The sequence below is a fragment of the Salvelinus sp. IW2-2015 genome, linkage group LG3, assembly GCF_002910315.2.
Source record: "Salvelinus sp. IW2-2015 linkage group LG3, ASM291031v2, whole genome shotgun sequence".
NCBI classification, from domain to species: domain Eukaryota; kingdom Metazoa; phylum Chordata; class Actinopteri; order Salmoniformes; family Salmonidae; genus Salvelinus; species Salvelinus sp. IW2-2015.
Window position 1 is genome coordinate 16,533,890 of NC_036840.1, and position 26,696 is coordinate 16,560,585.

General features: G+C 42.4%; 1 protein-coding gene across 2 annotated transcripts in view; it reads right to left on the bottom strand.

Annotated features, from left to right (window-relative positions):
- LOC111951638 (vinculin) overlaps nt 1-26,412 on the bottom strand; it is a 57,420-nt gene extending 31,008 nt beyond the window's left edge. For both annotated transcript variants that reach the window (XM_023969871.3, XM_023969858.3), the window contains exons 1-10: nt 25,831-26,412; nt 15,433-15,503; nt 13,878-14,028; nt 10,028-10,136; nt 9,314-9,436; nt 8,749-8,909; nt 8,025-8,115; nt 7,607-7,754; nt 5,300-5,453; nt 5,011-5,186 (exon numbers count right to left, since the gene is read on the bottom strand). In XM_023969871.3, the coding sequence (XP_023825639.1) occupies nt 5,011-5,186; nt 5,300-5,453; nt 7,607-7,754; nt 8,025-8,115; nt 8,749-8,909; nt 9,314-9,436; nt 10,028-10,136; nt 13,878-14,028; nt 15,433-15,503; nt 25,831-25,998 (1,352 nt within the window). In that variant the 5' untranslated portion in view covers nt 25,999-26,412. The remainder of the gene's footprint in view (nt 1-5,010; nt 5,187-5,299; nt 5,454-7,606; nt 7,755-8,024; nt 8,116-8,748; nt 8,910-9,313; nt 9,437-10,027; nt 10,137-13,877; nt 14,029-15,432; nt 15,504-25,830) is intronic.
- Nucleotides 26,413-26,696: the final 284 nt, after the last annotated feature.

Here is a 26,696-nt window from a genome sequence, read left to right on the forward strand (position 1 = left end):
CGCATGTCCAGGCGCCGTCTGAGGTTTGCCAATGACCATCTGGATGATCCAGAGAGGAATGGGAGAAGGTCATGTGGTCTGATGAGACAAAAATTGAGCTTTTTGGTCTAAACGCCACTCGCCGTGTTTGTAGGAAGAAGAAAGGATGAGTACAACCCCAAGAACACCATCCCAACCGTGAAGCATGGAGGTGGAAACATCATTCTTTGGGGATGCTTGTCTGCAAAGGGACAGGACGACTGCACCGTATTCAGGGGAGGATGGATGGGGCCATGTATCGCGAGATCTTGGCCAACAACCTCCTTCCCTCAGTAAGAGCATTGAAGATGGGTCCGGTGGCTGGGTCTTCCAGCATGACAACGACCCGAAACACACAGCCAGGGCAACTAAGGAGTGGCTCCGTAAGAAGCATCTCAAGGTCCTGGAGTTGCCTAGCCAGTCTCCAGACCTGAACCCAATAGAAAATCTTTGGAGGGAGCTGAAAGTCTGTATTGCCCAGCGACAGCCCCAAAACCTGAAGGATGTGGAGAAGGTCTGTATGGAGCAGTGGGCCAAAATCCCTGCTGCAGTGTGTGCAAACTTGGTCAAGAACTACAGGAAACGTATAATCTCTGTAATTGCAAACAAAGGTTTCTGTACCAAATATTAAGTTCTGCTTTTCTGATGTATCAAATACTTATGTCATGCAATAAAATGCAAATTAATTACTTAAAAATCATACAATGTGATTTTCTGGATTTTTGACCTCTACAGACCTCTACATCCTTTGTAAGTAGGAAAACCTGCAAAATCGGCAGTGTATCAAATACTTGTTCTCCCCACTGTATATCTCCCTCACTAACTTTAAGCATCAGCTGTCATAGCAGCTTACTGATCATTGCACCTGTACATAGCCCATCTGTAAATAGCCCACCCAACTACCACATCTCCATATTGTTATTTATTTTTTGCTCCTTTGCAGCCCAGTATCTCTACTTGCACAACCATCTTCTGCATATCTATCACTCCAGTGTTTAATTGCTAAATTGTAATTATTTAGCCACTATGGCCTATTTATTGCCTTACCTCCCTAATCTTACTACATTTGCACACACTGTATATAGACTTTTCTATTGTGTTATTGACTGTATGTTTGTTTATCCCATGTGTAACTCTGTGTTGTTGTTTTTGTCGCACTGCTTTGCTTTATCTTGGCCATATCACAGTTGTAAATGAGAACTTGTTCTCAACTGGCCTACCTGGTTAAATAAAGGTTAAATAAAAAAATACAAATCATCTTGGCTCCTGGACTCTGTCCACGCATTTCAAGGCTGCGTTGAAACAATGACTGGTAAATGATCCAAGACCAGCTCAGTTAACCACTACCATTGTGACAATGAGTCGTCATAATGCTGCATCAAATGTACATGATCTTAGGGGCATTGGCAAACACAATGTAAATAATTTAATTTATGTACCCCTAATTGCACCGAATACATCTGTTTATCCTACAGCTATCGTAAGCCGTAATCATGAGCCTATGAACCAGAGTTACACTGTTAGCACTGAGGCGGTGTGCAATAGTAGGAAGACCACTTTATGCAGCCCACCCTGCACTATCAGGTCCAATGTAAATAACATGAGTAAGTAAACCTCTGATAAGCTTCCCAGTAAAGCATTAAAAACAATCAAGCAACCCAGAAAAGTGCGAAAAATAGCCCATATTAACATATGTAGCCTAATAAACAAGATCCATGAAGTCAATAACTTGCTTGTAACAGAAGATATTCATATTCTGACTATCTCTGAAACTCACTTAAATAATACCTTTGATGATACAGTGGTAGCAATACATGGTTATAACATCTACCAAAAAGACAGAAATGCCAACTGAGGTGGTGTTGCGGTTAAGCATTATCAAGCATTCCTGTAAAGCTTAGAGACGATCTAATGTTAAATACTGTTTAAGTAATATGGCTACATGTTCATCTGCCTCACCTAAAGCACATTATTGTGGGAAGCTGCTATAGACCACCAAGTGCTAACAGTCAGTATCTAGATAATATGTGTGAAATGCTTGATAATGTTTGTGATATCAACAGAGAAGTATATTTTCTGGGTGATTTAAATATTGACTAGCTATCACCAAGCTGCCCACTCAGAAAAAGACTTTAAACTGTAACCAGTGCCTGCAACCTGGATCAGGTTGTCAGTCAACCTACCAGGGTAGTTACAAACAGCACATTAATTAAATCATCAACATGTATTGATCACATCTTTACTAACGCTGCAGATATTTGCTTTAAAGCAGTATCCAAATCCATAGGATGTAGTGAGCATTTCACTGTAAGGTCTACCTGTTGTATTCGACGCACATGACAAATTGGAGTAACCCTAGATTGTAAACTGTCATGGTCAAAACATATTGATGCAATTGTATCTAAGATGGGGAGAAGTCTGTCTATAATAAAGCGATGCTCTGCCTTCTTAACATCACTATCAACAAGGCAAGCCCTACAGGCCCTAGTTTTGTCACACCTTGACTACTGTTCAGACGTTTGTGTGCCACAAAATAGGATTTAGGAAATTTGCAATTGGCTCAGAACAGGGCAGCACAGCTGGCTAATATGCATGTCAATCTTTCCTGGCTGAAAGTGGAGGAGAGATTGACTTCATCACTACTTTTATTTATGAGAGGTATTGACATGTTGAATGCACCGAGCTGTCTGTCTAAACTACTGGCACACAGCTCGGACACCCATGCATACCCCACAAGACATGCCACAAGAGGACTCTTCACAGTCCCCAAGTCCAGAACAGACTATGAGAGGCACACAGTACTACATAGAGCCATGACTACATGGAACTCTATTCCACATCAAGTAACTGACGCAAGCAGTAAAATTTGATTTAAAAAAAAAACACCTTATGGAACAACGGGGACTGTGAAGCAACACAAACATTGGCACAGACACATGCATACACACACACACACACGATAACATACGCACTATACATAAACATGGATTTAGTACTGTAGATATGTGGTAGTGGTGGAGTAGGGGCCTGAGGGCACACAGTGTGTTGTGAAATCTGTGAATGTATTGAAATGTTAAAAAATAATAATTAACTGCCTTCATTTTGCTGGACCCCAGGAAGAGTAGCTGCTAATGTGGATCTATAATAAACACACAAAATACAAATACAAAGTGTTTCCTAGGGGACCCTATAATCTTTGTCTACATTGAATGTTTTTTTTTAGCTACTTCTAATTCACACTAATTCACTTTTTGATACGTAAGTATATTTAAAACCAAATACTTTTAGACTTTTACTCAATTACGATTTTACTGGGTGACTTTCACTTTTACTTGAGTCCTTTTCTATTAAGGTGTCTTTACTTTTACTCAAGTATGACATTTGGGTACTTTTTCCACCACTGACATTTATTAGGTAGCTAGCCTGTTAACTTGCGATTAGCATTAGTGGCTAATAAAGTTTAGGCCCAACTTGCTAAGAAAAGACAAACTAGCTGTTTGCAGATGTAAGAAACACAAATTTATCGCGTAATTATAGAATGCGAGTGGATTTATATTAAGAAGCAAAGTGAAAACAGCAGCATTGTCTTCAACATTGTCACATGTGCTGCATTGACCATGCAGACTGAACGCAACTGTTTCATGGTCGAGGAACAACAAATGCGCTCCTTGTGTGACATAGGGCGGGGCTAGGTCTATGTGGAAAGCAGCATGGAGAAAGAGAGAGCGGACTCAAGTAGAGAAGTAAACTATAAAAATGGACGTTACACACGGCGTATACCATTTATCAAATCAAACATTCAAATAGGGTTATAGAAGGTAAAGAAAGAAAAAAAACTGTCAGTGCTTCAATACCGGTATATCGTAAAATACGGTATAACGACCAGCCCTATTAAAATGTACATATTATTGGTAACAGAAAACATAGCTGAAGAATAACTGTAGATTAAATAATGTTGTAATTGAAAATTGCACACCCCATGTAGGCTACTGCCCCTTTAAGAGCTGGAATAGATTTTTCTATGTTGGGATTCTCACCAAATATGTTGGTGTCTTCTCACACTATTCAAACCCCACAAATAAACAGCTTATGAAGCTCTCTTTGCCTAAAGATCACATATTGAAAACAAATGAATTGAACTAAAAACTCCATACATATTTTGGAATTTCTGTGCCTCGCTAATCAATAGGCCTATCCAAAAACAGCACATGTTTTTTCAGTGAACCTGCATATCATCATCTTCACTCTTTTGTGACACCAATGTGAAAGGGTTTATGGCAGGGGAAATTGTGTTGCAGTAGTCTAGTGTGTGGTATGGGAATAATTACAAGCGAACCTGGGGCTCTTTGTGTTCACATTGCCCCCAAAAAATGGAACCGGACTGTAGAATTCAAGCGAACCGAACTCAGACCACCTCAGACCTCTGAGATAGTCTCAGTTTGATTCCTTTCGGGCGCTCTTTTGAGGGGTCTGAGTTCCTTTGGAGTGTTCACACTGCACAAAAAAAGCGAACTGCACTGAGTTCACAAAAACTTGTGTGAAAACACCCCAAGATGTCAATAGCCGTCAGCAGGCGCTTTAAAACTAGGCAATTCAGATCAATCAAATTGTTCTTAAACTCTGTTGTCTTGTCTACTGTTGACTTTTTCATCTGTACTGTCTCCAAACCATCCCAAAGAAAAGATGGCGTGTGTGTGCACGTGTCCACTCCACATGTGTTGAACCTGCTAGTGGGCAGACAGACCCAGCCAGACAGGGCTTCCTGGGTAGGCAGAACATGCTGGTGGCATGAGGTTGCAGCATGTGCCTAAAACTGACAAACTGACAATCACACAGATGACAACATTTATACACAGTGTGGCCTGCAAACAGACAACATAGTTACCCATAGTATGGCCTGCAAACAGACAAAAGATACACACAATACAAAATAGACAACAACAGTTACACGCTTGAAAAAACAGGCAACAACAAAGAAACAAAAAAATGTACCGCTTGCGTAGCTCCACTAGTCGTGCGGTGAGCCCCGCAATCTCATTGATGGATCTCTGGATGTCGTCTCTCTCGAAGAGGTCTTCGCACAAGTCAGCAATGTTTTGGGCATTGGCCAGCAAGGCTCTGATGTTTTCTGCACCCTCTGGACCCCCATTAGGATCTGCCAGCCATGCCTATGAGGCACACACACATACTTGACATTTTAGGTTTTGTCCTTTTAATATTTAATCTGATATTTCGACCAACCCAGAAACAAAACGTCAAATATTGGTATGTGTGTGCTGACCTGGGCAGCATCCAGTCTCCTAGCGAATGCCAGTTTAGCTTTAGTTAAAGCCTCGAGCCTGCGGGTGGCGCTGTCCACTTTCCCAAGCAGCAGGTCCAGACCCTGAGAACACTGACCGGCCCGCTGAACACATGGTGGAGACGGACCATGTCCTCTACAGAAGGAGATTATACACACACACACACACACACACACTTTAACACTTAGCAGGTTTAATGTATTGTAAGATTGTCATGACCATGTACGACACCCTTATAATGTGTTACAATCAACTCAACATGATCCCAACTAAATACCAGCCATTAGAAAGTTGAAATGTTGATACATATAGACATAACATTAGGGAAGCACGATGTATCGGTAAGTATATCGGAATCGGACGATATTAGCTAAAAATGCCAACATTGGCCTCGGCCCGATGTCTAGTTTAATGCCGATGTGCAAAACCGATGTCAAAGCTGATGTGCATACTTATATAACATAGGTAGATTACGTAATGACGCCACGAAAAATACAGCATTCCTAACCTAGCCCACAATGTCTGCTATGTGGATCTATTTTGAAGTTTCAAAGGAAGATAACAAAAAGGCCATATGCAACGTTTGTGCTACTATTATTTCCCAAGAAGGGGAGAAAGTGAAATCTTTCAATACCACAAACTTAATTACTCATTTGAAAGTACATCACCCCCAGATGTTCAGCGACTACTTAGAACAAAAGCCCTTGACAATCAACCATTCTCTGTCGTGGATGATGTTGGCTTTCACCAACTGGTCGAGCACCTCGAGCCTTGATACACATKATCAAGTTGGCGCTATTTTTCAGATGTTGCCCTACCGGAGTTAATCAAATCAAAGTTTATTTGTCACATAGACCTTACAGTGAAATGCTTACTTAACCAACAGTGCAAAAAAAATATTAGGTGAACAATAGGTAAGTAAAGAAATAAAAACAACAGTAAAAAGACAGTGAAAAATAACAGTAGCGAGGCTATATACAGTAGCGAGGCTATTAACAGGTACCGGTTAGTCGAGCTGATTGAGGTAGTATGTACATGAAGATATGGTTAAAGTGACTATGCATATATGATAAACAGAGAGTAGCAGTAGCGTAAAAGAGGGGTTGTCGGGTGGTGGGTGGATGGGACAAAATGCAGATAGCCCAGGGGCACTGGTTGGTCGGGCCAATTGAGGTAGTATGTACATGAATGTATAGTTAAAGTGACTATGCATAGTAGCAGCAGCGTAAAATAAGGGTTGGGTGGGGTCTTGTGGCTTGTGGCTTGGGGGTAAAAACTGTTGAGAAGCCTTTTTGTCCTAGTTACACAGTATTGTTGAAACGCACATCCATGCTATGGGTGTCACTGCTATTAGCTTCACGACTGACATTTGAACCAGCGATGTCAACCCCATGAGCATGCTGAGTCTGACAGCACAGTGGGTCGGTGAGGATTTCGTACTGAGAAAATGCTCAAGAATGTGCTGGTTCTCATACCGCTGCTGCCATTTCAATGGCATTTGAGAACATGTTTAAAACATGAACACACTCTTAGCTCCATTCGAACAACTGACTCGAGAAATAAGCTCATCAACTGCGTCTGCAGCAGACGTGATAYCCWCTGTCATGGCATTGAAACGCCTGCTCAACAAAACTGCTGACAGACCGTGGGGTTAAAACTTGCAAAAGTAGTCTACTAGAGGCTGTGAACAAGCGATTCAGTGGCATTCTCTCTGAACCTCTTTACTGTGTCACCACCATGCTTGATGCTAAGTACAAGGACCGCTACTTCGATGCAGACAAGAAACAGGGTTTATGTGAAATGTTACAGACATAGCTGGGCAAGATGGAAACGGATACAGTGACAGTGCGCACAGAAGAAGAGGACCCATATGACAGAAGAGGCCATGGACAGACAGAGCTGAGACTTCACTGCTTGACATGTATGATGAAATCCTGGTTGAGAATTAAACGACTGAACAAATGAAACAGCACAGCAACTACGTGAAATAAATAGGTTTTGATTATGTTTTACTGGTAATGGGGACATATGTAAATGCCCCCCCCCCMAAAAAAATTGTCAGTGTGTGTGTTTCAACTATTTTACTGCTAGAATGCTTAAAAGGGCCGCACATTTTCTTTATATCGGTATCGGGTTTTTTGGCAAGGAAAATATTGGATATCAGTATCGGCCCAAAAATGTCATATCGGTGCATCCCTGCATAACATAATGTAAGCCTTATCATGCGAGATTGGAAAGGCTTATACATTGTTATTATAACAACGAACAAGCACACGCACACACAGTACCTGACACGTAGCTCTGTGACCTGGTCGGTCATCTGTCCCAGAGTCTTTGCTGTTCCCAGTGCGTCTCTGCGTTCCTTTCCAGCACACAGTTCTCCTACCTTCCCTGCCTCATCCAATATCACACGCACCGCTACATCCCCGGGCTCGCCTACACACACACACACACACACACACACACACACACACACACAGGACAAACACACACACACACACACACACACACACACACACACACACACACACACACACACACACACACACACACACACACACACACACAATGAATTAATCATAAGGAGTGCAGTGCTAGTATTGTGAGGATGTCACTATAAGGATGATGGGGCAGGCAGGTATTTGGGTAGACTGTATCACTAGACCATGGCGGATAGGATTATGGATAGGATATGTGTGTGTGTACCTGGTTGTCCATGGGAGTCTTTGAGCCAGCCTTTCGCCAGGGCCATCTTAGCCTCTATCACCGCCAGAGAACGTTTCATACACTCAATGTCCTAGAGAGACACAAAGAGAGCAGTAATACACACGCACACACACACGCACATGCACACACACACACATGCACTTACGCTCCCACTCTCCTCACACAGCATTTACAGACGTACACACACAAACACATGTATACACACGCATACACACTCACGCTCTCACTCTCTCTCACACACACACTGCAGCATGGCAGAGGGGAAAGAGACAGGCTTACCTTCTACAGGGAGGAAAAGAATGAAGGGAGTAAAAAGAAAAGAAAAAGAAAATAGTTATAACAGAAGCCCAACAGAAGAAAAGAGTGGAAACTAAAGAGAGAAAGTGAAGTATGCATTAAGACAGGGTTATTCCAATCCAGTTCCGAAGGTCAATAGTACTGCTGATGTTCACCCTACCCTCTATTCAGGGACTAATTCAGATTTGGAAAACCAGGCGAGTGGACTCTCTGGTCAATCAAATAATTACCAGGGAGAAAAAACCAGCAGACCACCAGACCTGGATAGGAACACCCCTGGTTTAGGAAATGCTGCGTCTAGTGTAGAGGAACATGGGAAGGGAGGGACTATCAGAGACTAGTGTGTGTCTGGAAGGGGAGTCAGGGGGTGAAGTGTGTGTGTTTACCTGTGTGTGTGTGTGTGTACCTTGTTGGCCCATGTGTCTTCATCCCAGGTGGTAAGCTGTAGGACTCGGATGATCTCACTAATCTCAGCACTCATCTTCTCAAACGTAAAGCATCTGTTTCTCTCTGCCTCATCAACCCCAGCACTATGTGTGCTCTTAGTCGCTACAAAGATCTTTATGGCTGGTGAGAGAGAGATGGGAATTACTGCAGAGTACATGGACTAGTGGGTGTGTGTGCGTGAGTGTGTATCTTTGAGAGAATGAGAGCCTGAGTGAGTGTGTATAGAGAAATGGTGGGCTGGGAGTCATTCTGCCAGAGCCAAGTTCTAATTACCACTGCAATTATCAGTGCTGCTATGACACATCTGGTATCTGCTGGGCGGCTGTGTGTGTGAGGAGTGTGCAGAGAAGACAGACAGACACACACAAATAAACACAGAGAGACAGAGCTCATATGAGAAGAGGCAATAGTTGTTTGACAGTGTTCATGGAGGTGAGCAAATTCACACACACACACACACACAAACACCAACAGAGAGAGAGGGGGAGAAAGAGAGAGACAGACAGTCTGACAGACCGACCGACCTGATATGAGTACAGGCAGTAGTTGTTTGACAGTGTTCAGGGAGTTGAATAGCATCTGTCTGTGTTCCTGATGGGTCAACTCCTGCTGTCGCTCCTCAATCATCTTAGACATCTTAGTCATACCTGTAGCCAATCACAACACGGAGTGAAAAATATCCTGAACCAATTATCTTCATGGTCAAAGGTTACCTGGTGTTCTTAGTGTAGGTGATCAGGGTTAGAGGTAAGGTTAGAGTTTCAACCTGTGGTTTGGTGGTCCGCATTTTTTAGAGATTTTATTTTATTTTGTCAATATTCTTTTTCTTCCAAAATTAATAACAGTATTAAAGTTATTTTAAGCAATTTAACGTTACTTTTACGTTACTTTTCACAACTCAAATTGTTAATAATAATAGGGCTCTAATCTATTACCTTCACTGAGAAAAAATACTCTAAATTTGACCTACCCCGGATTTGTTCTTAACTGACTTGCCTAGTTAAATAAAGGCTAAATAAAATAAATAAAAAGACTCCACGAATGGTGGTCCTCATGAACTTTTGATGGTGATTTGGTGGTTCCCAGAACGGAAACGTTTGGAAACAGCTGGGTTAGAGGTCAGAGGTTATGGGACAGAGGCTTAAGGTGAGGTCACCTGGTCCCAGTTTCTTTGTATAGGTGATCAGGGTTAGAGGTTAGTTCAGAGGTTAAGGGTCAGAGCCTACAGGTGAGGTTACCTGGTCCTAGGTTCTTGGTGTAGGTGATCAGGTCCTCCATGGTCTCTACCACCTCAGCTACAGTCAAATACTCCAGGATCCCCTTACACACACGAATGATCTTACGCACCTAAAGAAAAATGTAAAACACACGTGCACACACACACACACACACAAATACACACACTTGGATGAGCTTTCATGTACACAACAGATAGCATCTAGTTAAGCTACAGCAACTCTTAACCATAACCTTAATGGTTATGGCAGGCGTAAAATAAACGCCTGAAACTAGATCCCCTACATACTGGTCTTGACGCGATGAAAAAAAACTGTTGGGGGAGGTTCTCTTCTACATTGGAGGAGATAAGATGGAGTGTCGCCTTGTTAACGTCCAAAAGCGTCCAGTTGTTGGGGTATCGGCAGAGGCTACCATAACCCTGACCTTATCTCTAACCCCCTGGCTCTAACCTTTAACCCATCTAGCTGTGTGACACCACAGCACACCCAACAGGACTGACCAACAAAAATATAAACGCAACTTGCAGCAATTTCAAAGATTTTAATGAGTTACAGTTCACATAAGGAAATCAGTCAATTTAAATAAATTCATTAGGCCCTAATCTATGGATTTTACATGACTGGGAATATAGATATGCATCTGTTGGTCACAGATACCTCTTAAAAAAAGATAGGGCAGTGGATCAGAAAACCAGTCAGTATCTGGTGTGATCACCATTTGTCTCATGCAGCGCGACAAATCTCCTTTGCATAGAGTTAACCCAAATGCTGATTGTGGCCTGTGGAATGTTGTCCAATTCCTCTTCAATGGCTGTGCAAAGTTGCTGTACATTGGCGTAAACTGGAACACGCTGTCGTACTCGTCAGTTCAGAGCATACCAAACCTGCTCAATGGATGGTGACATGTCTGGTGAGTATGCAGACCATGGAAGACCTGGGACATTTTTAGCTTCCAGGAATTGTGTACAGACCCTTGCGACATGGGGCCATTCATTATCATGCATGCATAACATTATCATGTGATGGCGGCGGATTAATGGTACGACAATGAGCCTCGCGATTGCTTCGCGGTATCTCTGTGCATTCACATGGCCATTGATAAATGCAATTGTGTTTATTGTCCGTAGCTTATGCCACTCTGTTCACAACGTTGACATCAGAAAAAGCATGCCCCGTACAGTTGAAAACAGGATTCATCCGTGAAGAGCACACTTCTCCAGCATGTCAGTGGCCATCAAAGGTGAGCATTTGCCTACCGAAGTCAGTTATGATGCCGAACTGCAGTCAGATCAGGACCCTGGTGAGAACAATAAGTACACAGATGAGCTTGCCTGAGACGATCTCTGACAGTTTGTGCAGAAATTCTTTGGTTGTGCAAACACACAGTTTCATCAACTGTCCGGGTGGCTTGTCTCAGACAATCCCACACGTGAAGAAGCTGGATGTGGAGGTCCTGGGCTGGTGTGGTTACACGTGGCCTGCGGTTGTGAGGCCAGTTGGACGTACTTCCAAATTCCCTAAAACAACGTTGGATGGGTCTGTTTCACCTGTCTTCGTGATTGTCTCCACCACCCTCCAGGTGTCGCCCATCTTCCCCATTATCCTCTATGTATTTATACCTGTGTTCTCTGTTTGTCTGTTGCCAGTTCGTCTTGTTTGTCAAGTCAACCAGTGCTTTGGTGTCTCAGCGCCTGCTTTTTCCAGTCTCTCTTTTTCTCGCCCTCCTGGTTTTGACCCTTGCCAGTCCTGACTCTGACCCCGCCTGCCTGACCACTCTGCCTACCCCTGACCCTGAGCCTGCCTGCTGACCTGTAACTTTGCCCCACCTCTGGACTATTGACCTCTGCCTACCCTGACCCTGCCTGCCGTCCGGTACCGTTGCCCCACCTCTGGTTTTCTGACCCTTGCCTGCCTTGACCTGTCTATTGCCTGCCCCTGTTGGATAATTAAATCATTGTTAATTCGACGTTGTCTGCATCTGGGTCTTACCTTCATACCTGATATATGGTAGAGAAATTAACATTACATTCCCTGTCAACAGCTCTAGTGGACATTTCTGCAGTCAGCATGCTAATTGCACACTCCATCAAAACTTGAGACATATGTGTTGTATGACAATTTTAGAGGGGTATTTTATTGTCCCCCAGCACAAGGTGCATCTGTGTAATTATCATGCTGTTTAACTTCTTGAGGGCAGGGGGCAGCATTTTCACTTTCGGGAAAAATAGCATGCCAAAATTCAACTGCTTGCTACTCATCCCCAGAATATAAGATATGCATATTATTAGTAGATTTGGATAGGAAACACTCTGAAGTTTCTAAAACTGTTTGAATCATGTCTGTGAGAATAACAGAACTTATGTAGCAGGCAAAACCCTGAGGACAAACCATTCAGAATTTGTATTTTTTTGATGTCACTGTCTTTTCAATTAGTTTTTTTAGAGACACCAGATTTCTAATGGACTTGCTTGCAGTTCCTACCGCTTTCACTGGATGTCACCAGTCCTTGGAAATCGGTTGAGGTTATTCCTTTGTGTAGTGAAGAAGTAGGGCTATCGTAAATGAGGGTCACATGAAGTAAATATTTTGAGAGAGTCACGTTACAAAAAAAGATGCGTCAGTTTGTTTTCTTTTTGTATTGAACACAAATCATCCCGTCTTGATCGATTATCAACGTTCAAAAATACCTAAGGTTGTATTACCAAAGTAGTTTGAAATGTTTTGGTAAAGTTTACATGTAACTTTTGATATATTTTGTATGACTTGGCGAAAGTTGGAAGCTGTGTTTTTCTGGATGAAACGGTCCAAATAAATTGACATTTTGGATATATATCGACGGAATTAATCGAACAAAAGGACCATTTGTGATGTTTATGGGACATATTGGAGTGCCAACAAAAGATTTTCGTCAAAGGTAAGGCATGATTTATATTTTATTTCTGCGTTTTGTGTCGTGCTTGCAGTGATGAAATATGCTTCTCTCTTTGTTTACTTTTTTGCTATCATCAGATAATAACATCTTATGCTTTCGCAGAAAAGCTTTTTTGAAATCTGACATGTTGGCTGGATTCACAACGAGTGTAGCTTTAATTTGGTATCTTACATGTGTGATTTAATGAAAGTTGGATTTTTATATCATGTTATTTGAATATGGCGCGCTGTATTGTCCCTGGCTATTGGCCGGTGGGACGTTTGCGTCCCACCTGCCCCAGAGAAGTTAATCAGCTTCTTGATATGCCACACCTGTCAGGTGGATGGATTATCTTGGCAAAGGAGAAGTGCTCACTAACAGGGATGTAAACAGATATGTGGACAAAATTTGAGAGAAATAAGCTTTTTGTACGTATGGAACATTTCGGGGATCTTTTACTTCAGCTCATGAAACATGGGACCAACACTTTACATGTTGCGTTTATATTTTTGCTCAGTATAATAGGACATATTCACTTTGACCGATTCTCCATGGATTTCTTCATTGATTTAAGTGGAGAAACTCCCTGCAGCCAATGCTTGCAAGTGCACACTAGGAGAAGGGTTGAGAATCAGGACACAGTTTCACTTAATGGATGTTGTTGCTTGTGATTGTAAATACAGTTTCACAACAGAAGTACCACTTTTAAGTACCTACATCTGTCCTTTTGAACCCTGCATGTGTGTGTGTGTCTTGTGATGTAAGTCTTGTGATCGAGGGGAGTTGTGGTCGTTCAGTACCAGGGCAGCTGGTGATAAAACAGTGTGATGCCTATTACACTGCTGCCGACACACACACACACGCACACACACACACACACACACACACACACACACACACACACACACACACACACACACACCCCCCCCCCACTCCCACCTCAGCTTCGTCGAAAGTGAGCAGCAGGTCTGAGGTTCCAGACAGGATTCCTCTAGAACCGTCAATGAGGAAGTCTCTGGCAGGAACCGAGTAGGGATCCGCCTTCAACATCTGAGCTGCCTGCACAAGCTTAGAACACGCATTCTCCACCCTGTTAGAACACAGACCATAGAACCAGCTTAGAACACACACATTTTCCATCCTGTTAGAATATAGACCATAGAACCAGCTTACAACATGTGTTCTCTACCCTGTTAGAACATAGATCAAGCTTAGAACAGGTGTTCTCCACCCTGTTAGAACACAGACCATAGAACCCTCTTAAAACAGACATCTTCCACTGTTAGAACATAGATACAACTTAGAACAATTTACCTACAGTACTGGATATATAACATTAATTATTATTGACAGCCCAGAGAACGAAGGATGGAAGGAAGCAATGAAAGACGGAAAGATTAAATAAAGTACGGGTTGAAGAAAGGTAAGGAGGGAGAATTTTAAGACTATTGGAACAGGGCCTTCCTGTTACCTCATTGGTTACAGTATCAATGGGTTGAGCCCTCATTGGCCAGAGTATCAATTTTCTGCAAAGAGAACTAAATATAGCAGGGTTCACATTCCCTCATAACCCCTGCTGAGCACTGAGAATTATATTTATGATGCAGTGCCAGTTTGTGTGTGTGTGTGTGTGTCTGCATGGGACTGCGCTGTGGAATTCTCATGTGAAGAGATCTAACTTTACTCCTACAGCAGTCACCAGGAGCGAGAAGAGACAGAGAGTGAAAAAGAGAGAGAGGTAGCAGCAGGACTGCTGAGTAACAGAGTCAGAGTCTAATCTACGCTCACTCTCCTCTGGACACTGAGCATAGCAGATCAGATCAGACAGTCAGTAGAACCCCACAGCAGAGTTCTGGACAGACAGACAGAACCACACAGCAGAACTAACATACTGATAGACAGACTCACAGTAGAAGACAGAGCACAGCTACAGTATACACCTCTGGGCAGAGCATTCTCAGGCAAAACAGACAGTCCAGTCAGGCCTGTTGTTATTAAATTACATCACCAACAGACAGACAGAGTTCACATCCTGCTAAGCAAACCTAAAACGAATTATAATTACTATTTCCTCCACCGATGAGAGAGAGAGAAACAGACGCAGAGACAAAAAGACCAGATGGGTGGAGAAGAGAGCAACATCACTCACTGACACAAGAGAAGGGCATCATTACTAAACCATTTATAAACTATAAAGACGAAGGCCTCTGAAACTGAAGGCTACCAAGGCTAAAAGGTATGGTATAAAATATGTATAATTAGGCTTTGTAAGAATGAATCAAGTTTGATTTGACATGGGGTGTAAACCTCAGCCCTCCAGTCCCCTTGTCCTGTTGGTTTTTGTGTTTCTCTCTGGTACTTTACTGATCAATGAATACTGCTGTTTGGCTGAACAGTACACACTGCAAACCCCTAGAAATCCGTCCCAATAGTTAGTGTTAGAGGTTAGGGGGTCAGGAGTAGATCAGAGGTCAATGTAAGAGGCGTGACTCACTTTATGAAGGCGGGAGGCATGTCTCTCTTCATCACCTGGTCCTCTGTGGTCTGAACAGTCTCCTTTCCCACCTACATACACACCACACACGCACACATGCATGCACCACACACACGCATGCACGCACACATGCAAGAATGCACGCACACACACACACACGCATACACATATAAGAACAGGAAGAGGGGTTGACAGTTTACAGTAGATTGGTGTGTCAGTATCAAAAACATCAACAGCAGGGATACATGAGTAATGTAGTGCAGCATATACATCACTAGAACTACACTGAGTATACAGTGCAACTCAATATTAGGAAGGTGTTCCTAATGTTTGGTATACTCAGTGTACAGATATAAAGACAAAGGTTGGCAATCGATGTTTCAACCACTAAACATCATGAACCCTTGAGAATTACATCACATAGCTTGATGGCTGCCATGTAAGCACCTCCTGGGCTATACTTAAGCAATAAGGCATGAGGGTGTGTGGTATATGGCCAAGGGCTGTTCTTAGGCACAACGTGAAGGCGCCTTTGTAGGGGAGAGAGGATGGCCATCCTGGAATGTGATGAAGACTACGTTGGCGACTTGCTGGCGTGGGAGACCAGCGTGTGGTCAATCACAACTCATGGAATTATCTAGATAATTTATTGTGTTTTAACACTTAAAAGAGCAAGGCACACCTGTGTTTGCACTTTCTCCACATGGCGGGACTTTCCCACGAAGTACAGGAGACTCCATATGCCTCCTTGTGCCCTCAAGGCTGAAATGTATTAAAACTGGACCTGACATTGTCAATGTATTTTGATGAATTTTATTGTCATTTTTGGATTTGTTTAATAGCTCATAAAGAGCTGAATATTTTGACATGACTTGCATTGTATGTTGTCTGGTTGATATCTTTTCAGAGAGACCGGGTTGAATTTGTCTGTTGGGCTAACCGCTTATCAGACAGGAGCATTCCTGTGTCCTGTCGTAACATTGTAGGAATGTAATTAGATTACAATCCGTATGTGATGTTTCTTCCTTATGTTTTCGCCAGGAGTTCCGTTTTTCATAGTTAAAAGGATTGTGTCTCCTTTAGTTAATTGAGACCTTATTTGCAAGCCCCTTGTGTGTACAGACACACATAGACCTTCTCTCTTAGAGATTAATCTCTGAAGTCTTATTAGTTGATAGTAATTGACTCTGTTTTATGCTGTATAATGTCTTCCATGTACACTGTTATTGTTTGAGAGTTCGTTTATTCTTGACTAATACATCTATTAGTTGATTTGAGTGAATGCATTCCTCGTTCATAGAGTACCTCTTTGATTGACTACTTTCATAAATTAGAATTGGCAAATTCTTATTTATTAAAGTTAATTACACACACATTGTATTCTTGGGGTACCAACTTGACACCTCTGCTTAAAACTGACACAATTAATTAATTAATTAATGCTCTTTGTGTCTAGCCTCTTGTTAATTGCATAAAGGTTCATTTTAAACACGTTAAAAAAAATGTTGTGTCAAGTCTGGTGATGCCCAAGCTTGCTGCATGGCTTGACCTGTTAGTCACGAAAAGGGTCTCTTGCTAAAATAGTATGTCTATAAACCTTTATATTAAATTGGAGTCAGACTGATAAATGTAGATTATTAAACATATTTTAACCAACTACGGCTTATAGCTTTTATAAACCGGCTACCAACATATTAAAACAATGACTGACATATTTTAATTAAAAACGTTATTTCGATAAGTACATTTCAAAAGTACCCTTTTTGAGTTTGCTTATTCTTAGACATTGTTTGAAGCAATATACTCTAATATACTCTACTCTACAATATACTCTGTACAGCAACTTTTCAGAGTGGGCTTTCTACTAATGAGCACCACCAAAAAAGTGAATGGGAAAATGAATTCAAACTCCCTCTGTTGGTGATTTGCTGAATGGTTAATGACCTATATTGTCAATGTCTATGTATGAAATGGGTTATATCTTCAAAAGTACCAGAGAGCCCACTTTGGAAATTTGACGTGTTTGAAGAATATATTGTTCCGAACACTATGTAAAAAAATGTAAATCAACATCAAAAAGGCTGCCTTTGGGATATTAATATTATTATTTATATTGTTGTATCGCGAAATACTCAATATTTGAGAGCACACTGTAAGGAGTATAACACCAAGATGATGTCTGTATCATGTATGGTTTACGGATCACAGGAGGCAAATATAGGTCTAAAAAGGGCCTAAAATATTGTAAAAGTGACATGTAAAAAGCATGTCAAACATCCTTCCTCCCAATAATGTTTCTATGTGAGAATTTCCAGAACAATCTCATACCCAAAATATTGTTGGCCTGTCCTTGTGTGGCACTATAAAGAGAAAACATTACCCTATTAGGGTGTGGTGTATGGCCTTAGCCTATGCGGTATTCAGGCTACCTGTAATTATATCGTCCTAAGGTACTATGACTTCTGCTGACATTTTAGAAACATTCCAGATGACAACAAATGTGTTATGATAGAATTTAATCAAAAAATCTTTAAGATTTGAATGTCCATTTTAAACTATAACATCCATACAGAGGGTGTAACATCCATAATGGTAATTTTTCTTTTCTAACGTAATAATGGAAATGACAACTTTTAAAAATTATCGTTTTTGAAAAGACTGTATCTCCCCACACACACTGCACATACATATGCTATTTTACAGTAAAAAACATCTTACATTTAAGCCTACTAGAGAGCGTGTGCCCTCAGGCCTGGAGGGAAGCTAAAGTCATTCCGCTACCCAAGAATAGTAAAGCACCCTTTACTGGCTCAAATAGCCGACCAATCAGCCTGTTACCAACCCTTAGTAAACTTCTGGGGAAAAAATTGTTTGACCAGATACAATGCTATTTCACAGTAAACAAACTCATAACAGAAATTCAGCATGCTTATAGGGAAAGACACTCAACAAGCACAGCACTTACACAAATGACTGATGATTGGCTGAGAGAAATTGATGATAAAATGATTGTGGGGGCTGTCTTGTTCGACTTCAGTGCAGCTTTTGACATTATTGATCATAGTCTGCTGCTGGAAAAACATATGTGTTATGGCTTTACACTCCCTGCTATAATGTGGATGAAGACTTACTTGTCTAACATATTTCAGTTAGAATCAGGAAATCCCCAGGGTAGCTGTTTAGGCCCCTTGCTTTTTTCAATTTTTACTAACGACATGCCATTGACTTTGAGTAAAGCCAGAATTTCTATGTATGTGGATGACTCAACACTATACACATCAGCTACTACAGCGACTGAAATGACTGCAACACTCAATAAAGAGCTGCAGTTCATTTCAGAGCAGGTGGCAAGGAATAAGATATACCTAAATATTTATAAAACTAAAATCATTGTATTTGGAACAAAACACTCACTAAAGCCTAAACCTCAACTAAATCTTGTAATAAATAATGTGGAAATTGAGCAAGTTGAGATGACTAAACTGCTTGGAGTAACCCTAGATTGTAAACTGTCATGGTCAAACATGTCAGTCAATTGGTACATTGATTGACATGTTGAGTAGTAGCTAAGATGGGGAGAAGTCTGTCTATAATAAAGTGATGCTCTGCCTTCTTAACAACACTATAAACAAGGTAGGTCCTATAGGCCCTAGTTTTGTCACACCTTGACTACTGTTCAGTCGTGTGGTCAGGTGCCACAAAATAGGACTTAGGAAAATTGCAATTGGCTCAGAACAGGGCAGCACGGATGGCCCTTGGATGTACACAGAGAGCTAATATTAATAATATGCATGTCAATCTCTTCTGGCTGAAAATGGAGGAGAGATTGACTTCATCACTACTTTTATTTATGAAAGGTATTGATTGACATGTTGAATGCACCGAGCTGTCTGTCTAAACTACTGGCACACAGCTCGGACACGCAAGCATACCCCACAAGACGTCTCTTCACAGTCCCCAAGTCCAGAACAGACTATGGGAGGCACACAGTACTACATAGAGCCATGACTTCATGGAACTCTATTCCACATCAAGAAACTGAAGCAACACAAACATTGGCACAGACACACGCACACACACACACACACACACACACACACACAACACACACACACACACACACACACACACACACACACACACACACACACACACACACACACACACACACACACACACACACACACACACACACACACACACACACAACACACACACACACACACACACACACACACACACACACACACACACACACACACACACACAAACCACACACACAACACACACACACACGATAACATACACACGATAACATACACACTATACATACACATGGATTTAGTAATGTAGATATGTGGTAGTGGTGGAGAAGGGACCTGACGGCACAGTGTGTTGTGAAATCTATGAATGTATTGTAACGTTTTAAAATTGTATAAATTGTCTTAATTTTGCTGGACCCCAGGACCACAGGAACACACTTACACAAACACACTGAGTGCCTTTAGTGTCGATTAGCCATTTTAATATATAATTAATGTTGAGTGGTTTCTGGATTTAGCATTAGCTTGCTCCGTACTGCGGGAGGAGGCGTTTACCACAGGATCAATAAACACTGAGCAACCCTCAGATCGGAAAGGAAACTCAATATAATTTAACTTAGTCAGTGGTGTATATGTGTGTGTACTGTGTGTGTCCCTCAAAAAAAATCTAAACCTATCAAACCCCTTCCACATGTCGCAAAATACACGTTTCTCGTTAGGGTAATGAACCATCTGTTGCCAAGATCGTGTAAACCAGGGATGGACAACTGCGGGTCAACTCCCCCCCCAAATCAGTCGGTGTCTCAACTTACTGTTAAGAGTTAGAATAGTTGAACACACAACGTGCAATTTCAGAATTTGGTTGTGCATCAGCAGTTTTTTTCTTATGTCAGTCTCTGACATTCACTCAATTATCTCATGTCAGCTAAGCATTTTTAGATTGTTAAATTAGTCTAGGCAGCTATCCAAACTTGTAGTAATCATGGTCAAATTACCGACCGGGAAGCTCCCATTGATTTTGTTAGTCACTCTCACTCAGATATCATTAAAAACTGCAAACATTTCTCTCCGCCCTATGGCAGAATGTGTAGAATTGCAGGAAATTATCTTCAAAACCGCAAATGTTTCTCTCCACCCCATAGCAAAATGAGTATAATTGCATGAAATTTGTTCGGAAATTGCTAAATCTTCATTCTGCCCCATGGCAAAATGTGTAGAATTGCAGGAAATTAACTAAAACATAGATGATTTCTTTCTGCTGTCAAAAGGGAGGCCACTAAATTGTTTTGCTTAGGGCACCCAAAACGCTAGGGCTGGCTCAGACTGCATGTGTGGGTATGGATGTGGGTACCACTGCGGCCCCTTATGACGAGTGCCTCCACCCCCATCAAAGTTACCCATCCCTGAGGTAAACAATAGATATAGACTAAATAAAATATTACTGTTTAGTCAATTGTTGGCCGTGGGATCACAGGCGACCAAATGTCGCCAATCTGAAGCTGTATAAAATCAACTTTAGTTCTGTAGTTGCTGACAGAAATCCCTGCTTTCCGCAGTAGTAACAGTCCAGTTAGGACAGAACACTCTCTAGCTAACCTAGGATCAGTGTAATCAATGTATTGATCATTTCACAGTAACATTGCATAACGGCACAGAAAATATTATGGTTTACCAGACATGTTTACAGGCAGAAGGACACTCCAGCAAGTGATCTGATCCTCTAGCAACCACTGCATGGTTCCAACTCGCAGAGACAGGCCAGAGATTACATATGTGGACCAGCACAAATGTGACACGGGACTGGAGGAGGAGGAGATTGTATCTGCAATGGAGGACAGGGAGTTGTGGAAGTCCCACTCTTCATTCTATCGACTCCAGACAGGTAGATTATGACGAGTGTCAGTGTAATGTAGGGATGTGACAAATGTCAAAAAAAGATGAAATATTTAAACTGCCATTATTTTTGTTTCAACGTTTTTTTTTTAATCATACAATTATGTGAATTCCCAATGCAGATATGGTCCTGCGTATGACCACGAGGGGGCAATGCAGTTCAATCTACTGCACTCATGACTACCTACCAGACACCGCTCCCCACCCACTACCTCCCCACCCACTCAGAAATTATGTTATTAATGCCATTTTAGGTTATTTTATTTTTTATATTCCCTTTTTCTCCCTAATTTCGTGGTATCCAATTGATCGTTACAGTCCATCGCTGCAACTCCAGTACGGGGTCGGGAGAGGCGAAGGTCGAGAACCGTGTGTCCCCCGAAACACAATCCAGCCAAGCCGCACTGCTTCTTGACACATTGCCCGCTTAACCCGGAAGCCAGCTGCACCAATGTGTCGGAGGAAACACCGTACACCTGGCGACCATGTCAGCGTGCATTGTGCCTGGCCCACCACAGGAGTCACTAGTGCGCGATGGGACAAGAACATCCCTGCGACGCTAGGCCAATTGTTCGCCACCCCATGTGTCTTCCCGGTCGTGGCCAGCTGCGACAGAGCCTGGACTTGAACCAGGATCTCTAGTAGACCACTCCGCCACTCGGGAGGCCGTTTTAGGTTCTGTTGTGTGCCTCTCCTCCATGTTCTCAGTTGTCAATACATGGGACTTCATGTCCCACTTCTCATCAATGTGATGGCTCGTTGCAGTGATGCCATACAGGACTTTGCTGCTGACGCCTCCCTGTCTCACTCGCTGGAATGTTTTCAACTGTTAGTGGCGATGACGTGCAGAGAGCTTTATATTCGTGGCAAATAATTTGAAAGATGCATATCTCCTCCTACTTACAGCATTGTTGCGTTAGGTATTTGTTTCATTTATATTTAGCCTTTATGATGATGATCGGAACCTGTTAGTGGTAGTTTTGTGATAACTGCACTATGATTTAAATTTGGTTAGGGATTTGTTAGCATTGTTGCGTTAGGTATTACAATGTCACACCCTTAGTGTAATGTATCACTAATTCCACACAGTAATAACAGTCCAATTAGGTTCATTGCAGTATCTAGCTGACCTTGGATCTGTGTAATGTATTGAGCCCTCACTCCACAGTAGTAACAGTGCATAAAGAGTAGAAGCTGACCTAAAAACGGTGTACTATTATTCCACTGTAAAAACAGTCCATGAAGCATAGAATAGTCTGGATCTGACCTAGGATCAGTTGAGTGTATTGATCACTCCACTTTAGCCTAATAACTGTCAATTAAGCAAAGAGCAGTATCTATCTGACCTGGATCTCCACTGTCAACATTGACTGTGACAGTGACAACAGGTTACACAGCCTCTGGGAGCTACACTCAATGAGGCACTAGAATATGTTCTGATATTACTGTAACCATAACAAACCACATTTATAAATGATTCACTCTCAACCCTAGATAGTCATAAACCTCAACCCTGGGGACACCCTGCTGAGGAGGAAAGGTCTCTGGTGTCAGTGTCTCCAACTGAGACTTTTCTTGGAACCACCATAAAGGGATTACAACAGTTTTGGGGTTTGCCGACTTCTACCGCTGTTTCATCAGGAACTTCAGCTCCGTCCCCGCTTCTCTCAACTCTCTCCTCAAGGGTGGTCCTCGTAGGTTGGTGTGGAGCCATCTCTCACTATGCCAACTCCTGTTCCGTATGTGCCCAAACCAAATCCCCCCTTAACGCTCCAGCAGGGAAACTCCTTCCACTTCCCGTGCCTCAGCTTCCCTGGTCTCATCTATCCATGACTTTGTTACTGATCTCACCTCCTCTGACGATTTCACCACCATTTTGGTGGTTGTGGATAGATTTTCTTCTACAGCTCCTCCCTCCGGCGTTCGACGTTGCCGGTAAACTAACCAGCGGTCCTGGCATCCATCATTACACAAACCTGCCACCAATCATTACGCGCACCTGCGCTTCATCATGAGGAACACCTGGACTCCATTACCTCACTTATTACCTACCCTATATGTGGCACTCCCTTAGGTTCTTTCCCCATGTCAGTATTGTTTATGTGAAGACGCCACTGCTATGTTGTTTTGTTCCATGTTTGTTGTTTTATTAAACGTACCACCTGCACCTGCTTCTCCACCCTCAGCGTCTTCGTTACACTATCCCAGCCTGCTCTCTGCCAGTCTCTGTGTTGCTGTCCAGTGGTGTAGTGGAGGGTACACGCAGGTATATGCCATAAGCCCATTTATTTTTCAGTGGGTATTGCATATATTCACTACTTAATCCCCATGGTGTCTATCAAAGTAGTGTAGTGGAGGTAAACGCCATACCAATTAAAAAGGCTGATGGAACAGATCAGAATGTTTAGCTTAAAATGTTGTAAACTATTACTTCTTTTAAAAAAGCATGAGCTGGCGCACACGCAGAGAAAATTATTTTGTGTAGAGGTGCTGACTAACGGCGAATAAATTGTAAGCTATAAAAATACATTAATTACTGGGAGAGTGTGCCACTCGCTTTATTTATTTTTATAAACTATTATTTCTTCACATTTTAGGTGCAGAAATGTGCACATAGCGGTAGGTGTATGCACAAATGTTTCCAAATTAGGGAAAACACTGTTCTAAAATGCGCACGGCACATGCAAGCGGAATTAATGGTAGAGATGGAAATATCTGCTTGAAATTTAGAAAGAGGGTAGATCTAAATATGCAATAACTATCATGGGTTGCTAATATGACTAGGATAATGCTTTTGGGTGCTACACAATGAACCAAAGTTGTAAGAAAACCAATAGAACAGGAGAACGCATATGAGGAAGTGCTTATAAAATAATTGCCTTTACATTTCCATGGTGGGATTTTGGCTATAGGCTACATTGAAGCAAGGTAAGACATGCCTCATAATATGAAGTAAAAAGTCCAGATTTCAAACAATTAATGAACAGGTCAAATATAGTGATGCTAATGATAGGCCTAACCATCTTCTGGTATATGGAGAGGCTTTCCCAAAACCTTCTAAATGACATGTAAAACTAGCCACAGAGTAGCCTATTCCTACCAGGCAGAATGATATGATTATTTGCATCAATCCAGTGGCCATTTGTTTTGCAAACTCCCTCTCATGTGCTACAGAAACACCACCATACAAACAACAGAGCTAGGTGCCTGCACACTTGAATTAAAGGGTAACTACACAAAAACACAAGACCTCAAAATTGGTGTCCTGATGTGGTTTAAGCATGTTATGGACTTACAACATCCAATTTATTGTTTTCTATTAAAAAGTGTGACTTTGAGAGCAAAATAAATTGTGAAAAAATTTACAAATCTGAAACCCGATGTATTTCTGACTCAGTTCACAGCCTCATTTATCTGTTTCAATAATATACCTACAATTAGCCTACTTGCACAGTACAACTTGGGTTGTGAATTACCTGTGAATTACCAATGTGGAATTTTTTATTTTTAGTAATTCTGTATGACACGGTTTCTCATATAACTTTTTTCACAGAGCATTTTTCCTTTGGAGGGCCGTTTGGGGAATCATTTTGCAAAATTAGAGTATATGCACTTCTCCAGGCAACACTACACCACTGTTGCTGTCTCACTGAAAACAACTCGACGTGACTCTGTTTATTACAGAGGAGAGAGAGCGAGGGTGAGGGGGAAGGAAAAAGGGAGAGAGAGAGCGAACGAGAGACAGAGACAGAGAAAGGGGGCAAGAGGGAAAGAGGGAGCATTCTCAATGCTGGTTCCTGTGAGGGAAACCAGCAGAATCCTCAAGTCTAACGGACTCACTCGAAGAGGGGACACACACACACACATGCACGCGCGCGCGCACGACACACACACACACACACACACACACACACACACACACACACACACACACACACACACACACACACACACACACACACCACACACACACACACACACACACACACACACACACACACACACACACACAACACACACACACACACACCACAGTGTACACTGCCATTCACATGTGCTGAAAGGGTATGCTATTCTGCTGTTAGCTCAGTTTTCCAGAGATAAGATTCTTCCAATGTACATTACTGTATGACATGGATTTTTTATGAACAATACTTACACTGTTTTACACTGCCTTCTTTCTGCTACAGATGTAGGTTTATTCAACATGAGTTGATACTGCCTAACCCCATTTGACCAGTCCACAGTGACAGCAGTGCCTGTCTAGATTGTCACTGTAAAAAAGTGTTTACCACTACAATAAACAATAACAACTCTCCCGTTTCATTTGCCACACAACTCCTCTCGGTTCATTACCATCCAGTACAATACAAAACCACTACACCAAACTGAGTGGTGAGGGGGAGAGAGAGAGAGAGAGAGAGAGAGAGAGAGAGAGAGAGAGAGAGAGAGAGGCACTTACCCTGACAAGGTTACTGACCGCTGCCTGTACCGCGGCCACCGGAACGGTCAGATCCGGGATGGCCTTCCCGTCCACCTCCCCGTCCTCGTGCATGATGACCAGGTGGGAGATCTGCTGGGCCACCGGCTCAAGGATGCCCTCGATGGTCTTCGTGTGGAACACCGGCATGGTTACAGCTGTTAGCCCGCTCAAAGAGATCTGAAACACGGCTGCTGCAGCTCCAACACCCCGCTGGTAAAATCCTGCTCTATTCCTCCGCCGTCTTTACCCGACAATAAAAATTGACAGACAAAAGGCCTTTTTCTTCTTTAGTTCCACTCCTGAGTGCGTATTCCAGCGAGGACGTTCTGCAATGCGCGGTGTCAGCACCTTGTCCGGGATTGTGAGAGGAACACCGAACACCGAAAATCGTGACAGGAGAAATCACAGTTCGAGATCTCAGACAATAACTGACTGCACGAGATACATCTGTTAATAGGATTGGTGCGCACAGACGGCTTCTCATCGCGCACACGCAGGCACACCGTTACCCCACTGCAAGTGAAAGCTGTTCCCAAATGACGTCATGCATTCTGGTTGCCGAAAAAGGGAGTGCTGGAGTGAGGTGGTGGGGGGTCGGGGAACGGGGGTGGGAGGGAGAGTGAGAGAGACCTGGTATTAGTATGGAGTTATTGCAACATTTCATACCAGAGCTGGATCGTAACAAAGTAACTTTCGGGACATTCCATCATATACCTTCAACCAGACCATAAGTAAACCACAAGTAGACCACAACTTAAACCCCACCCACTCCAAGCCACTGGGGAAACAAACCACTCTCTCTGGTCTATGAGTCTGAGTGTTATGCTGCTTTAGAGCTGGTGTCA